The following is a 15,389-nucleotide window of genomic DNA, read 5'->3' as shown; positions in this document are numbered from 1 at the left end:
TGGATTTATGTTGTGTCATTGGCTCTGTTATCGATTAGGAGCCCTGCGTGTGGAGTGTTGGTCAGCGTATCAGAGCCCCGTCCTACGCAGTCAGCTGTAGTTAAAAACCATTGAAACATTAACACGACTGATGCAAAATTGTCAAATAAACAGATTCGAATACTACGCAATTCATCACCTCTCTTTGTGGAAAACTAAATGGGCATAATGTATAGTTAACTGGTGATGCAGAAATTGTATCAATAGTAAAGTCAGATATAACTGAAATGTATTAACTTGAAAAATGCAAAGAGACTGTAACACTACTAAAAAGCACCACTTCATGTTTTTTATGTCAAAATTGTATCCCATTTAATTTATTTAGCTTCAAATTAGTTATATTCTTAATTGTGTTCTTAATGTCATTGTTACATGTTAATGTTCTGCTCATGTTGTTTTCCAAAGAATGTAATGTAACGGCATGATTGTTAATTGAAAATTGATTGTTCAATTAAACAGATACCTGTTAAAAGTGGTGAAATAAGAGATGCTTGTTTTATAATTCTGTACCGATAAAAACGTGAGTTGGAAAGGCTGGATGCTGTTGGGATTTATACAGATTACACAAAGAAAATAGTTGTCAATACCATTTTTATCCCACTGCAGTAACTCACTGACTGTATATAAGTAATGCCAAAACATGCTGGACATTTCATAAAGATAATGGGAATACTGAGCGAATAATACACGTTACTACAATACACACTATATTGTTTTCTTTGTTTTGAAGGCAATGAGATCGACAAAGATTTAGATGTATTTGTACTGTGGGAATGGGTAAATAACACATGCATTAAAATTAACTTAATTAACTTTGGACATTTAGGCAAAGACCATTTGAACGTCGCACCACAATTATGCATGTAAGAAAAAAAGACGACTTTTTTTTTTATCATATTTATGATAAATAAAATAAATCCAGGCTTTTTTGATTTATTTTTAGATACTCTAGTTTTAATTTTATGTATTCTGTGTGTGTGTGTGTGTATGAGTTATAGTTATAACCACTAAAATTGCTGTCATCCCACAGCGACTAGATGGCGACAGATTCCTTCACTTGTTCAGTGACATTCACTAGACAGTAATCTCTCACACTGCTGTTATGATCTCTTCTTTATTTCTACTAATGGGCTAATGACTATGCACAGGTTATCATTTTATGAGCTTTTAGGAAAACTTAGTGTGTGCCCTACATAGCAGGACGGTTCAGCTTGGTTGGAATTTACACCTTGGGTTTGCATTGAGGGGGAAGGGAGTGACTTAGATGGGACTCCTTTTGCTCCTCCTCTTTATAATCATTACCAACCACATCGTAGTCACTCTTAACTGGACAGTGATAGGGTTTGAACACCAGAGAACCTGAAGCACGATGGAGGAATCAACAGGCAGACCAACCAAGAAAAAAGTAGTGGTGGTGGGAGGTGGTTTGGTAAGAAAGAAAAATGAAAGAGACTTATGAAATTCTTGGAATTGTCTTGTGTTTAATCGGTTTTATTGACCCTTACCAAGGCGACTGTCTTCTTCTATAGTTGGACTGTAGGCTGTTTTCTGGGGGGTAGAAGGCTTTCTTTTTATTGCATATTCTTATTCAAACGTGGATTTGAATTTAGCAGTGTGGAAATAAGGTTACATGCTGTGTAACTATGGCTATGCAGCCTATAGTGTTAATATTGTTTAAGAGATTATTAGTTTTGTATGACTGTGAAACTCTGATGTTTAAAGAATTGTTCTTACTCCCCTTCACCATTTAGGTTGGGGCACTGAATGCCTGCTTCTTTGCCAAGAGAGGCTGTGATGTGGAAGTCTTTGAAACCCGGGAAGGTAGTATTCAAAGCTCTCTTAGAACCTATTTGTTAAGAAAATAACATTGTTACATCATGCCCCTCTCTGAGGAATAGACCCCTTGCATCAAAATTGCAATGATCCTGAACAGTGTACAAAAAAAAGTTAAAAACACATAACATTTTCAACAGCTAACCAAAATTTCACAAAGGTCAAATGAACACGTTCTGTTTGCTTTTGGCCAGATATCCGGCAAGCCAAAGTGGTGAAGGGAAGAAGCATCAACATGGCCTTGTCTCACAGGGGCCGGCAAGCACTGAAGCAGGTCGGGATGGAGGACAAGGTACGCAGATCACATAGATTCACTGTTTGACTACTAAAGTGGAAATGAGGACAGGTATGACCCTAGGCTGCTTGTTTATTAGTCTTAAAGATAAAACATTGGTTGCATATAAATGTGTGGGTCATCCACTATTCCTGCCCTTGTTAACATACGATTCCTCCTAAACCACACTAAACCCCTACGAGGTGAAGGCAAGCTGGTGGAAACCCTTTTTTTTGTTTTAGTTTAGCTATATTTGTAATAATGAATTATTACATATGTGGCCGGGCCGCCACCCCTGTCCACTTTGCTTTCTTTGCTCTCAGTCCACTCAAGATGTTTTATTCTGGCATCTGACGTCAGCGCTCAGTGCTTTGCGTCATTAAGTTATGAACGCATGAGAAGTCTGAACGCATGAGAAGTCTGCATCAGACCCTTTTACACTTGCGTGACTTTTCAGCATGATGAAACGAGCCCCTGCTTTACAAGGCTTTCACGTGATCTGTCAAGGTCAGATGCTTGGCGACCACATGTTGGACGGTCCATGGCACGACACCCTGTTTCAACTTTGACTGAAAACATAGCTTTTGCCAATACAAAGTGTAACACTATGCAGACTTATTTATCCTGAAGTAAATATATTTTTAATTTGTTTACATCTTTTTAATCTTTTTTCCTCAGATTGTCTCCCAGGGGATCCCCATGAATTCAAGAATGATCCATTCCCTTAATGGGAAACAGTCCCAGATCCCCTATGGAAAGAAAGGCCAGGTAAGCTGACTGTTGTTATAATGTGAACATATATTTTATCATGACTAAACATGATCCCATTGCCAGTTGTGGGACTCCAGTCATTCACAAAAGGGCTGCGCTGTTTTATTTTTAGATCTCTGTGATTTAATAAATATGCAAATTATAGAAATACAATAAGACATTTAAATAACATGCGTGCATAGGCAGAGGTACATTTACTGAAATTACTTGAGGATGTGCCAAATGTTGAATTGACAACTGGTGCAGTCTAACTGAAATAATGTCACACATCAATAGAGCATGGTTAGTGAGTCTTAAAAATGGCTTTTAATTACATCGCTGGCAGGTTTGATGCTTAATTCCCACAGGGACTTGAACATTAAATCAAACAAAAAATTACAAGAAAGACAGTGAAAGCACCCAGAGGCATGAATGCAGGTCAGAGGATCAACTCCTGAGGCTTCCTGCTCCCATTATATATGAACACTGTGACAGTTCTGTTTGTGAAGCTGTAGTTGTTTTTAGGATTGCACTTTAATACAGATTATTTTTTACTTTTCAGTTCATCCTGTCAGTAGACAGAGCCAATCTGAACAAACAGCTGCTAACAGGTGAGACCATTAACAGTCAACACAATGTCATAGGATGTGAGCTAGATTAACCAAATTATAGATGGATTGAAGTGATGATTTAACGTTCAAGTTTACTTGAAGTTTACTTCCCTTTCAGACAAGCAGCCCATTACATTAATCCGATGGCTATTTAACATGTCTGTCTAATATTATTATGACAGCAGTTATGACAGCAATCTTACAAGGTTGTTTCAGAAACACTTACAGTTCAGCTTGAATTGAATACCGTCAGTTTTACATAAAGGCATCAGAAGCAAAAGGTGAAAAGTTTAGCCTTCAAAGAAGGACAGAAAGAAAGAGAGAAAATAAATAAATTAAATGCGTCTTGGGATGATTCTGCTTTCTAACAACTCTGTTATATATATGTTTATATATATATCATCTTTTTCAAAAGATTACATTTTCAAAAATTTAAATCATATCAGGTTGTAAAGCGGGACAAAAGACATTAAAGAAGCAATACACTTCATATATTTATTCATAGCCAGCCATTAGGAGTCCCACTTCTCTGATAATATAGAAGAAGCAGTAGAATTTGCTCTCTATTTACATTAAATTGATTAAATTTGTGCATTCCGCTCATCACTGACTTTAAAAAGTGAGATTTGACAACTTTTGCTGAACCGAAAATATTCTCTCAATGGAACAAAATATTGTCTATGGCACGCAACCACATCTTAAAGTGATGATGCAAAATGTGTCCAAAATCCCACAATAGAGTAGTAATGAATGCGGTAGTGGTTCAGGACACCGTCATTTAACTGCAGTATCTACCTAAAGTTTGTGAATGTAGCTAACATTAGCGGCCTACTGGTCATAAAAGACATAGTAAGGATGTGGTAGCTCAACCCCTTAGTGTGCTGACTTGAGCAATGGTGCCTTTTTATTATAATGAAGACTGTATAGTATCACTTTAAAGGAACACTGATGCACTTTTACTGACAGCATATATTAATTATTAGTGTCAGGGGACGTCTGGGGGATGTGTTGGTCTAATAGTTGTATAATGTGTGACAAACTTGTTCTGTCTTTAGTCATGTGTGCTGAAAAAAGGGTCCGATTGCAAAGCCGTCGCTCTTATCAGGGCCGATCCAGACTCCTGAACATTGAGATAAACAGAATTTTGGGAATGTCACAAACTAAACATTGGTTTTTTTCCCCGAAACCAGACTGTTGTGTAGTGTTGTTTACGAGAGTCGCGCTAATCAGCATGTGGTCGTTCCCCTTTAGCGGGGGATTGATTTAACTGTTTGCATTTTATTGCTCCCCAGTGCATTTTAACAAGATATTACCTTTCATACTAACCTGCTGGTGTTGACAATATGCTTGCATTTGTGATATAAGCTCCTTTTGTAACATGTTCCTCCCATAGAGGCAGAGACATATCCAAACACAAAGTTGAACTTTGACCACAAACTGCAGGATTGGAGTCCTGAAACAGGGCTAATGACCTTTGCCAGGTAAATAGTTACCCGTCTTACTCACGTGCACCGCTGTAGTCAAAGCATGCACTCTATATTTATACAAGACTTATCCCAATCATTACAGCAACAGCTACCTGCTTAGCTTGTCACCCTTAACCTAGACCTGACCTAACTTTACCCTAACCTTAACCTTAACTTAAACCTAACCATACCCTAACCTTATATGTATATATTTTTAACCGTAAAGTTACAGCAAAAAATCTCACAGTATTATCTTATTTTAGTTTTTTAAGTCATAGACAGTCATTTAAACATACCTCATTTTATTCATTTAACAGCAGGGAGATAGACCGTGAAGTCTGGAGATTTGTTTTTTAAACTGACACCTGTTGACCCCCCTTCACCTGTTTCTGTGATCATTTAAACCTTTTGATTTATTACATTTATATAGGATTTTATCCATCTATAATATAATAATAAGACGTTCAAGATTCTTTAAAATTGAAGGTCCCTGTGTGCCTTTGCCCCTCGTAGCATTAGTTTAGAGTGCTACGCTTTAACCCCAACCTAAACTTTATCTAACCTTAACCTTAACCTTAACCTTAACCTTACCCTAACCTTACCATACCTTACCCTAACCTAAACCTAACTGTCTCTTAACCTAAACCTAACCTTACCATAACCAAAACCTAAACCTTCCCTAACGTAAACTTAACCATATCCTAACCTAACCAAACCGAGACCTAAACAAAGCCGGACCCTAAACTTAAACACAGTATTCAGCCTTAAAATGGAATGTTAACAGTTTTCTGTCCACACAACATGAGTAATACACACACGTACACACACACATACATATATATGTGTGTGTGTTTGTGTGTGAAGGGTAAAGAGGATATGCTCATTTTTATTCTTTGTTATAACACTGAACATGTTAACACACGTGTCCTTGTACATGTTATCTGCCAGAGGTCTGGGATGGCAGTAAACATGTTGACTTTGAAGACTCTGCTTGACTTTTTAGTAGCTTTTTGTAATTGGTCGTCCTTGAGCTAAATGTGACACACAATTTACAACCCAATTAACACTGAAACAGCTCCAGGTCTTTTTAGTTGGGAATTAACTTGACCATGCAGTGAATTATTAACACAGTATTCAGGGGCACGGACTGTTTTAATTTGATCGCAGAGTTTTTTAATTGAATTCAGCCTTGTCTAAAACGTGTACAAATCCGTTAGATGTGTATTTTGTCATTTTTGTTTATTTATTTTTATGCCAGGCGGTGCGACTTATACCTTGTTGAAGCTGTGAATTAGAATGAGTCACTGTGCAGTTATTGCCACAGTGAATTAACCCTTAAATGCACTTTAATTAAATCATGTTTTACATAAAGTGTGCCTTGAATTCCAAAGTCCCCCTGGTGTTCACTTCACACAGGACACATCCTTCCCTCTACCCTCTGCTTGAACTGTGACAGCCCATATTTGCTGTCTCCAGCTTGTATAATTCAATGTACAGGGAGGGCCATATCAGCCAGGAAAGGTTCCGAGATAGCCATCTGCATGAAATAGATGAGGTGGAGGCATATAACAAGAGGATGGTCACCAAGCCTCACAACACTGCAATTTAGTAAAGCACATATTGTCAAATTTACTCTGCAATTTACACATTTATTGGTCGCATTTTTGTATTTTCACACAATTTCTATGTGAAAATTAAGCAGGTATTTGACCTAATAATATATCCACTTTGCTACAATTGTCAAAATGGCATTTAAGCTCCCATTTGAAATCAGTGTAAAGTACGTATTGCCCTGACTATCCTATCATTGAAGAGTCTACGTGTTCTGGAGTAGAATGTGATGAATGCAGACCTGATTGTGACTGCTGTCGCAATAAGGAGCTGTGCGTCAGTATTGAATTTAACTTTTTATTAGACTACAGCCCTCCAAATTAATCTTTTAGTTACCTGTTATAGCCACACTATTTGATAGGTTGCAATTAGATTTTGTAATGCGTCATGTGTTGGCCTGCTCCACCCCTTTTTGCATCGTGATGAACAGCCTCATACAAGATGTGACCTGAAATGGATTTACACTCATGTCTATGGGGTTGAGAGTTATTAAATTAATTGCACATAAAAACATCATTATGTCCTCTGCAAAATATCATTAAATGGGCTGGTAGAGTGACGAATATATTGAATATATATTCATGTAAGCAACATTGAGTTTCACAGTTTTCATTTTTCTTATGAGTCATAAGTGAGAGTCAGATCTCAGAGCAAACATTTAATTCCCAAATATCTCCAGGAACTATGACAGGTAGCCCTCTCCATGTGGCATAGCAGAAATACTGACTCCTGCTGCAGCTTTTAAAAAGTCAATGAGCAGATGGACCAAACAGTTAACTGGGTGTGTTCAAAGTGGCCATGAGATGCCATCATTAGTGACCAACATGCCTTAAGTGAAATTACTTTGAATCCAAAAAAGCCAGATTTCGTCATAACCATCGGCAAGTGTCACCAAGTGTCAATAAAATATGTAGCTGTTATGATATCCAAATTATTGGACAATAAAATTAATCTTAAAGCTTAAATCTTGCTTCCCAAGTTTTGTTAGGGTGAGGGCCATGTGCTGTTTAGATATTTTTAGAACTTTTTAACATCTGCACGGATTAAAAACAAAAAAAAGTCCCACCCAAAAAACACATTTTCAGTTGTCGCTTATTACAATAGAAATAGTCAATGGCCTAATTTTGAAATGTACTAATGGAAAAGCCAAAAAAAAGAATGCAGCTTTAAGTGAACTTCTGCACTGTGACTAAATCAAACCCGAAGCACATATCCTGAGGGCCCCACACATACCACATCTTCTCAGGCTAAACATCCACAAAGACAGCAGGACATTGCTTCCACGCCCCTAAGAGTAAAAAAACCAAACCAAATTTTTTGATACCGTACCGTCAGTATACCGTACATTGGAGCGATTTTCTCATGTTGCTATCCTGTTTCTCAGGTCAGATGGGTCCAACGAGCAGGTCAAGGCAGACCTGATTGTGGGCTGTGACGGAGCTTTCTCTGCCATCCGCAAGCAGTTCCTCCGCCGCAGCCGCTTCAACTACAGCCAGACCTACATCCCCCACGGCTACATGGAGCTCACCATGCCACCCATCAACGGAGAGGTCAGTCCCTAGCACAGCACCTTTACTTTTATTAAAGGGGGTGAGAAGCTGCTAATGTTAGCCTCAGAAATGTTGGGCAAAATTTAGATTTCGTCTTGTTCTTCTTTCCTCAGTTCGCCATGAAGCCTAACTATCTGCACATCTGGCCACGAAACACATTCATGATGATCGCCCTGCCCAACTTGGTGAGTGTGCATTTTATTTCATATTTTTTCTTGTGTGTTAAAGCTTCACCGATTCTCAAACTGCAGTTGTAAAATAAGCTTTTGGTTTCTGAGGGTATTACCTCACATTTCTTGGCAACCAGAAAGACAAAAGAATAATCACTTCAGACAATGTCAGGCCATGATTGACCCCTGGGATGTCCTCATTAATTACAGTTAATTAGCCTCATTTACAGAGCTTTGTATCCAGTAGGGACTTATTTGGCAATCAGAGACTGCAAAAAACGTCTGCTGAACCTACTTTTTACAGCGCATCTCTGTCTGTGTTCTCCTTTCCATCAGCGTCTTCTCTCTCTGACTCATTGCAACAGTTTTGCTGCATTAAGTGAGACCAGGTTAAGGCAGGCAGCAGACTTTGGAGTGCATTCACACTGTTGCTGCCTTAGTTCCCAGGAGTGCATTAGGTTTGAGAAGAAGTAACAAAAAAAACGCATCCTTGCTTCTGTGGATAACTGAGACAGTGCTAAAAGGTCCTCAGGGAAGACTTTGTGATGGTTAAACAAGCAGTCAGCTTAGAATTGTTACCGACTTACTGACTGTCCAGCAGCTAGTCTGTCTCTATGGAAATAAAAATGACTCGATTCAAAGGACCATTGGCAGGATTTTGCCGGCAGCTAGCGGTGAGGTTGCTCTCGCACATTGCAACCAGCTGAAACTTCTACCGCTTGCCAAGCTTGTAGTGGAACAGACTACGGTGGCCGAATCGAAAAGGAGAATTTCCCTATCTAGAGCCAGTTTGGTTTGTCCAGTCTAGGCTAATGTAGAAATATGGCAGCCGGCACATTGAATAGGACATGCTCCCTATGTAGTTTCAAACGGCTCACTCTTAAGTTACTAAAACACAATTCTTATTTTTAGGAAATTATACACTAAAGGAAAACATACTTAAAGGTCTTAAACAGGCCCTATTATGCTATTTTCCGGGTGCATATTTTTTATCTCAAGTTACAGTTACAACATGTTTACATGCGTTAATGCTCATAATTCGCCTTGTTTTTCTCATCCTGGCTGTCCTGCAGCACCTCTTCTCACCCTCTCTCTGAAATGCTCCGTTGTAGCGCTTGCTCCTCCCTCCAGAAAGCAAAATCTGGCCTGATTGGTCAGCTAGCCCACTCTGTTGTGATTGGTCAACGTTTCACATTTCAAAAAACTCTTCCTACGGAGCTTCAGCTCCGTCTTTCTCTTTTGTTGTTTGAGGGCCAAACTAGCCGGAAGGAGTTTTACGTGACTTCCGTAACATTGTGACCTCATAATGTTATGGAAGTGAAGCTTCTGAGGGGGAGGGTAACTCCTTTAAGGCGTGGACTTCAGGTTTTACACTCTACGGACCTTTTACATGTAAAAAAATATATATAACACACGAAAGGAGAGGGAAAAATTGGAAAAGCATAATAGGGCCACTTTAATCATATAACATTTAATTTCTGCCAATAGATCCCCTAAATGCTATACACTTGACTTTGACGTTTAACTTGACAGGAAGTGTATTACGATTCTTGACCTAACATCACTGTGCGCTGTTGTTTGTTTTCTAATTCTAGGACAAGACATTTACCTGTACCCTCTTCATGCCATTTGAAGAGTTTGAGAAGATCACCACAGGCGATGAAGTCATCGACTTTTTCCAGAAATACTTCCCAGACGCCATACCACTAATAGGAGTGTGAGTGACCTCTTCACCTCATCCCTCTCTGCCAAGCGGACCTAAAAAAACCTCTTATTTCTCATCATCCCATCAACAACAGCATCAGCAACGTCCACGGACACGTGCTGTGAAGTGTGAAATTACAGCCTCACAGTTACATGGGTTTGTTTTAATTTGATGTGAACCGTATGTCGCCGGTGACGGCGGGAGGCGTGAGCTGCAGAGACGCCCGAGGCTGTCATCCACTCACCTCCTCTCTGGGTTGACTTTATATGCAGTGCTCAGGCATAAACATCTGTTTGGCTGTTAAACTTTAGTGGGACAGACAGAGCATTGTTGTTTTAGTTTATTCAGATGTGACAGATGCTTTTGTAGCAAGCAGAAAACCAGAGTTGGTTGTTGTAGAATTGAATGACCCTACAGGAGTTTGTAATTGTTTTATTTTTTGTTTGTGCCTGGCAGCGATGCTCTCAAGAGGGATTACTTCCGATTGCCCGGGCAGGCCATGGTGTCTATTAAGTGCTCCCCGTATCACATTGGAGACAAATGCGTCCTTATGGGCGACGCAGCCCACGCTGTGGTGCCCTTCTATGGGCAAGGGATGAACGCTGTAAGTAGCACTCAATGGAGGAGGAATGATAAAAGAACATCGGAATTAAAATGGGGGCTCATTCGTCCATTCATGCTTTACAGGGCTTCGAGGACTGCATTGTCTTTGGAGAAGTAATGGATCAGCTCAATGAGGATTTCAGTGAGTACTTTTTAAGTGAACAAAGATTAAAGGACAGAGAATGAATGAGAGTGTCTGTTTTACCTTCTGTATCTGCCCAGGTGCTGTGCTGCCGGAGTATAGCAGAGTGCGAGTTCCAGACGACCACGCCATTGCAGACCTGGCCATGTACAACTACATTGAAGTAATTTAACTTTTGTACTTTAAAATGCACAGCTTTTTACGACATTTTAGTGGGGTACAAGTATCTATTGGAAACTGATTGATGCTACTGTTTTAGATTAGATTAGATTAGATTCAACTTTATTGTCATTGCACAGAGTACAAGTACTAGGACAACGAAATGCAGTTTCAGCATCTAACCAGAAGTGCAAAAAGAAGCAGTAAAGGTGCAGTGCAATGTGCTAGATAAATAACAGTATAAATAACAGATAAAGAGGTAGTGACTTCAACACAAACGTTACCGCAATGAAAGAAATATTGAGATCTTTTACTTAAATACCTCACCATCTGTACTTACTTACCACCGTGTTACCCTGAATTCTTGAAAACAAATTTGAAATAAAAGCAAAACTACATCAAAATAGCCGTTTACAAACTTCCACACAACTCAAGCAATTGTAAGCCAAGTCTCATTTATCCAGTTGTTCGCTCACTTCTTCCCAAACACATGTATACTTGCTAACACAGGCTGAAACAGGCAGGCATGCTACTCCTCCGGACTGACTGCCTGCAGAAGTGTTTTAAATTGTAAGTTTAATGCTTAGAGAGCATATCACTGGATAATTCAAATCATTTTAAGGAGAAATCCATATTTATAATCAAGATGACCGTCCGTATCATTTGGTGGCCTGTCAGTGACGGCATATTCCCTTTGCGCACGTCAGCGTTGTGGTTGTCTTTCAGAAATTGTCAGAAATTGACTTTTTAATCGAGTTTTAAGCCACATTTTTATTACACTTTTTAAAACTTGGTCGTTATTTACTATGTATTTCAGCCGGATGAAGGATTTTAGTCATCGGATGTCTGGATCTTAAGTTATCAGAAAAACAGGCTGAGCAAATGGTGTGTCCACAGAACAGCATCCAAAAAAAGTAGTTTTTTAACAAGAAACTACTATATTTAGTGTTCTTACCAGTTTTAATCACCGGATCCATTTGTTTTGGAGAGGAGGAGACCTCTGCGGATAATTTGGCTACTGGTAAAACTTCAGTGACGGTGATGGAGGTGAAGACAACAACTCCCATGATCGCACGCTACTTCACAACGTCACCAATCTCCGTTTTTGGTTATTGGTGTTATTAACATACTCCTAGCGGGAGAAAATGACATATGTTGCTTTAAACACTAGTTATTAGAGTAATGGTATTGATAAGTAACCTTTAAAGTTTGTATGTGCCATGTATGGAAAGCCCATGTACAAAATGAAGAAAGTCAGCTCGAGTTCTGGGTGTAATTGCTCCGAAAAACGGTGGAAATCCTGCTCTCCATCACATCTGACAAGTGGACAGCTATCTAACCATTTGTCCATTAAGATTCATGAACTCAAAAAGACAGTAGTCGGTCTCCGCACTACCGTTATTCTGACAGATCTTAAAATTGCAGCACTTTGTTTGAGCTTAACCCTCCATTACTGCAGAGTGGGGGAGACGGTCTGGATCTTCTGATGCTGCTGTTTGATTTATCTTAGGACTTAACAATACGGAGGACAGATGGTTCACCGTGATGACACGTGTACTTTTTATTTCTGCTTTTGTAGATGCGAGCCCATGTCAACTCCAAATGGTTCCTTTTCCGAAAACATGTTGATAACCTCCTCCACTTCCTCATGCCAAAGACAATAATTCCACTTTACACAATGGTAAGAGCCCTAACAAACTAAATGAGCACTATCACACTGCTGGGTTAACCGCAAAGTCTTTATCATCCGCTGCCCATCACTGTCTCCAGGTCACTTTCACCAGGACAAGGTACCACAAAGCCGTGGAGCGCTGGCATTGGCAAGACAAAGTAAGACACTTTGAGAAAATACGTCTTCTTTTTAGACTCTTTCATTTCATTTTCTCTGAATGCAATTTACTTTTTAAATGATATTTCATACCTTTGTACAGTTTAGTATTGTAATTATTGCCTCCTTTGAAGTCCCAGTTTTATCAGCACCGAGCTTGAAAGTTGTTAGTAACTACATCCTTTTTTAGAATAATTTCTTCTAACACAAACGCACAACTTTACTACACGAAGAAAAAGATAAAGTTTCTGACTTCTCCCGTTGGGCTGCAATGAGTCGGTTAGTCCTCCGGCGCTGTGTTGAACTGTCCTGATGATTTCTGCACTAATGGTCAGAAGCACAGCAGGGATTTCACAGCCTCCTTTTGTAAATTGTGAAAACCCGTCGGGATGTCTGGGCAAAAGGACAAAATTATCTCTGTGTGGGGGGAAGAAAAGAGCAGCAGCATTCATAATTGATAACAAAGTAATTAGTGTGATATTGAGTCTGCTGCTGGATGGTCTGTGTCCCAGCTGAATGTACGGAGGATGTTATAGTTATAAGGTGAAAAAACAGATCCCCGAAAAGCAGCTATATGTATTGTAAGAAAAAGGTATTATGTTAAAAAGGTCAGATGTTTGTAATTTAGCCTGATTTAAAGCTAACAACAGGTGTGGGTTTTCAGATTGACATCTTGTACTGACATTCATGTTCCCCAGAGGATGGCTCCTAGAGACTGGAGTGATCCCCTGACTCTCCCTGAAGTGCAACCATTAGGTTGACTTTGTTTGTTTTGATTGAAATCTCTCAACAACTAGCAGAAAGCACACATGGCCAAGAAATTGATGAATTGTAATCACTTTTCATCCATCTGGCCAGTAAAAGTAAATTTTGAGAGAATTGTCCACACGTTGTCATGTCAATTTAACTTGAAAATCAACCAGGGGAAAATTGACTTCATGTTAAGGGAGTTATTTGAGAAAAGTTGTTGATTTCCAGAGGCATTCCTTTTAAAGAACTGCTCAAATCTTAAAAAAATAAATAAATAAAGATCCATTAAACCCAAAGTAAATATTTGTTTATTATTGGAAACTCTATACCCAACTTTTTTTGATTTATTTGCATTGTATTGTATGAATGTATGATTTGTAGACACATTTTTACATTTTTGTATGTCCAGCTGATACTGAATAAAACATTGTATAGGTTACACCAGCATCTAATTGAGATTAATTTACTGGAATTGTACAAATTTACAACTGCCTCAATGTCCCTTTAGTACCTAATAACAATACAGTAACATGTCAGTTTCATTTACCGAAATTATGTAAAAACTCTGGGACGCATACATTTAAACCAAAGTAAAGCATGTGGGGCCGTTTTCTTTGCAGTTCTGATGTGAGACTGATGCTCCTCAAAATGGAATTAACCCACAATGTGAATGTGTGAGGAATTAAAAAAGTTTGCGTGCAAAACGCTGAATTGTAGCTTTGTTTTTATGTGTATTTTGTTTTTTGTATTTTCTCAGGTGATAAACCGTGGTCTGCTGATCACTGCTACTGGAGCTGTTTTGGGAGGCTCCTACCTGCTCATTAAAAACCCTCCTGAATTCAGCAAGCTCATCGTCCCCGCTGAGAAAATGTGGGACAGGCTCATGGCCCTCTGGACCCCCTGAACACAGGCTCTGATCTGCAAGTGCAAAGCGTCATTAGAACTGAGAGGATCCACTTTTTAATTAGATCATGATTAAACCCTTTAATTAAATACAATGAGAGGCTCTGCCTGGCAAGATAATGATCATCATAACTTTTTGCTAGACATGATGATTGATTATAAGATTTCATAACATTTTATCGCCGTTTGACTGATACATGCCACCGTCATTATTTGCACAATTTGCATTGTGAGAACCAAAACTTCAGTATTAAACCCTCTGGCCAGGGCTGGGGTACGTGCTGTACAAGTTTACGTAGATGCTTATACATGAATTGCAAATAAATGTTCCCTCAGATCATAGATACAATCAGATGTTTATTTGGCCTTTGGCTCCATCCCTCTCACCTTCAGCTAGTTTATACCGGGACTATTTTGGGAGAACAATATCAACTCGGTTAAAATAAGGCCAGTGTTTATAAAACTTCTTACTTGAGAAGAGTGAATTTGTCTGAAGATAAACGTTCCTGACCCCTTTGACTGTCACCTTATACTATCTTGAACAGTTAAAACAATCATTTCAACAGATATGCGCTTGCTAAATCACTGCTTTGCTTTTTGGATGTGTTCTTGAGAACATATACAAATTTATAGAATTTAATAAATGCATTTAGGCATTTAGTCATTAGTTAAACTAACAGAATGTGGGCTAGCCTTTCATATTAGATTAAATGTTATAAGTGGGCTGCAATTATCAGAACAATATGAACATTCAGGCTCTCTCATGTGGCTCAACTGTGTTCCGGAAATATAAATGCTGAATAAAAGATGATGGAAGAAATTCGGCTAATTTATTTTGCGACCCTTATATAAAATCTCAGGTCGCGAACCAGTCCTTGGAATGGCTGATTTAGGACAGCTGGAGGCAGCTTAAACAAGTCTTCGAACACAACATTGACACATCATCATCAAAATGGCTTGTTTCCTTATCCCAATTTGATCAATTCAGTCCAATA

General features: G+C 38.9%; 1 protein-coding gene across 1 annotated transcript; it reads left to right on the top strand.

Moving 5' to 3' along the window:
* The first annotated feature begins 1,358 nt into the window (after window positions 1-1,358).
* Window positions 1,359-15,214, top strand: LOC129091969 (kynurenine 3-monooxygenase). Its single transcript, XM_054599681.1, has 15 exons — window positions 1,359-1,468; window positions 1,791-1,860; window positions 2,067-2,164; window positions 2,825-2,914; window positions 3,459-3,507; window positions 4,901-4,988; window positions 7,969-8,134; window positions 8,248-8,319; window positions 9,900-10,021; window positions 10,466-10,613; window positions 10,697-10,754; window positions 10,835-10,917; window positions 12,493-12,594; window positions 12,684-12,743; window positions 14,249-15,214. Exons 1-15 carry the CDS (start codon window positions 1,409-1,411, stop codon window positions 14,393-14,395), a joined length of 1,413 nt encoding a protein of 470 aa, XP_054455656.1. The 5' UTR covers window positions 1,359-1,408; the 3' UTR covers window positions 14,396-15,214.
* The last annotated feature ends 175 nt before the right edge of the window (window positions 15,215-15,389 follow it).

Source organism: Anoplopoma fimbria, chromosome 6 (assembly GCF_027596085.1).
Source record: "Anoplopoma fimbria isolate UVic2021 breed Golden Eagle Sablefish chromosome 6, Afim_UVic_2022, whole genome shotgun sequence".
In the NCBI taxonomy this organism is placed as follows: domain Eukaryota; kingdom Metazoa; phylum Chordata; class Actinopteri; order Perciformes; family Anoplopomatidae; genus Anoplopoma; species Anoplopoma fimbria.
Note: the sequence above shows the minus strand (reverse complement) of the source record. Positions and strands in the feature narration are given on the sequence as shown.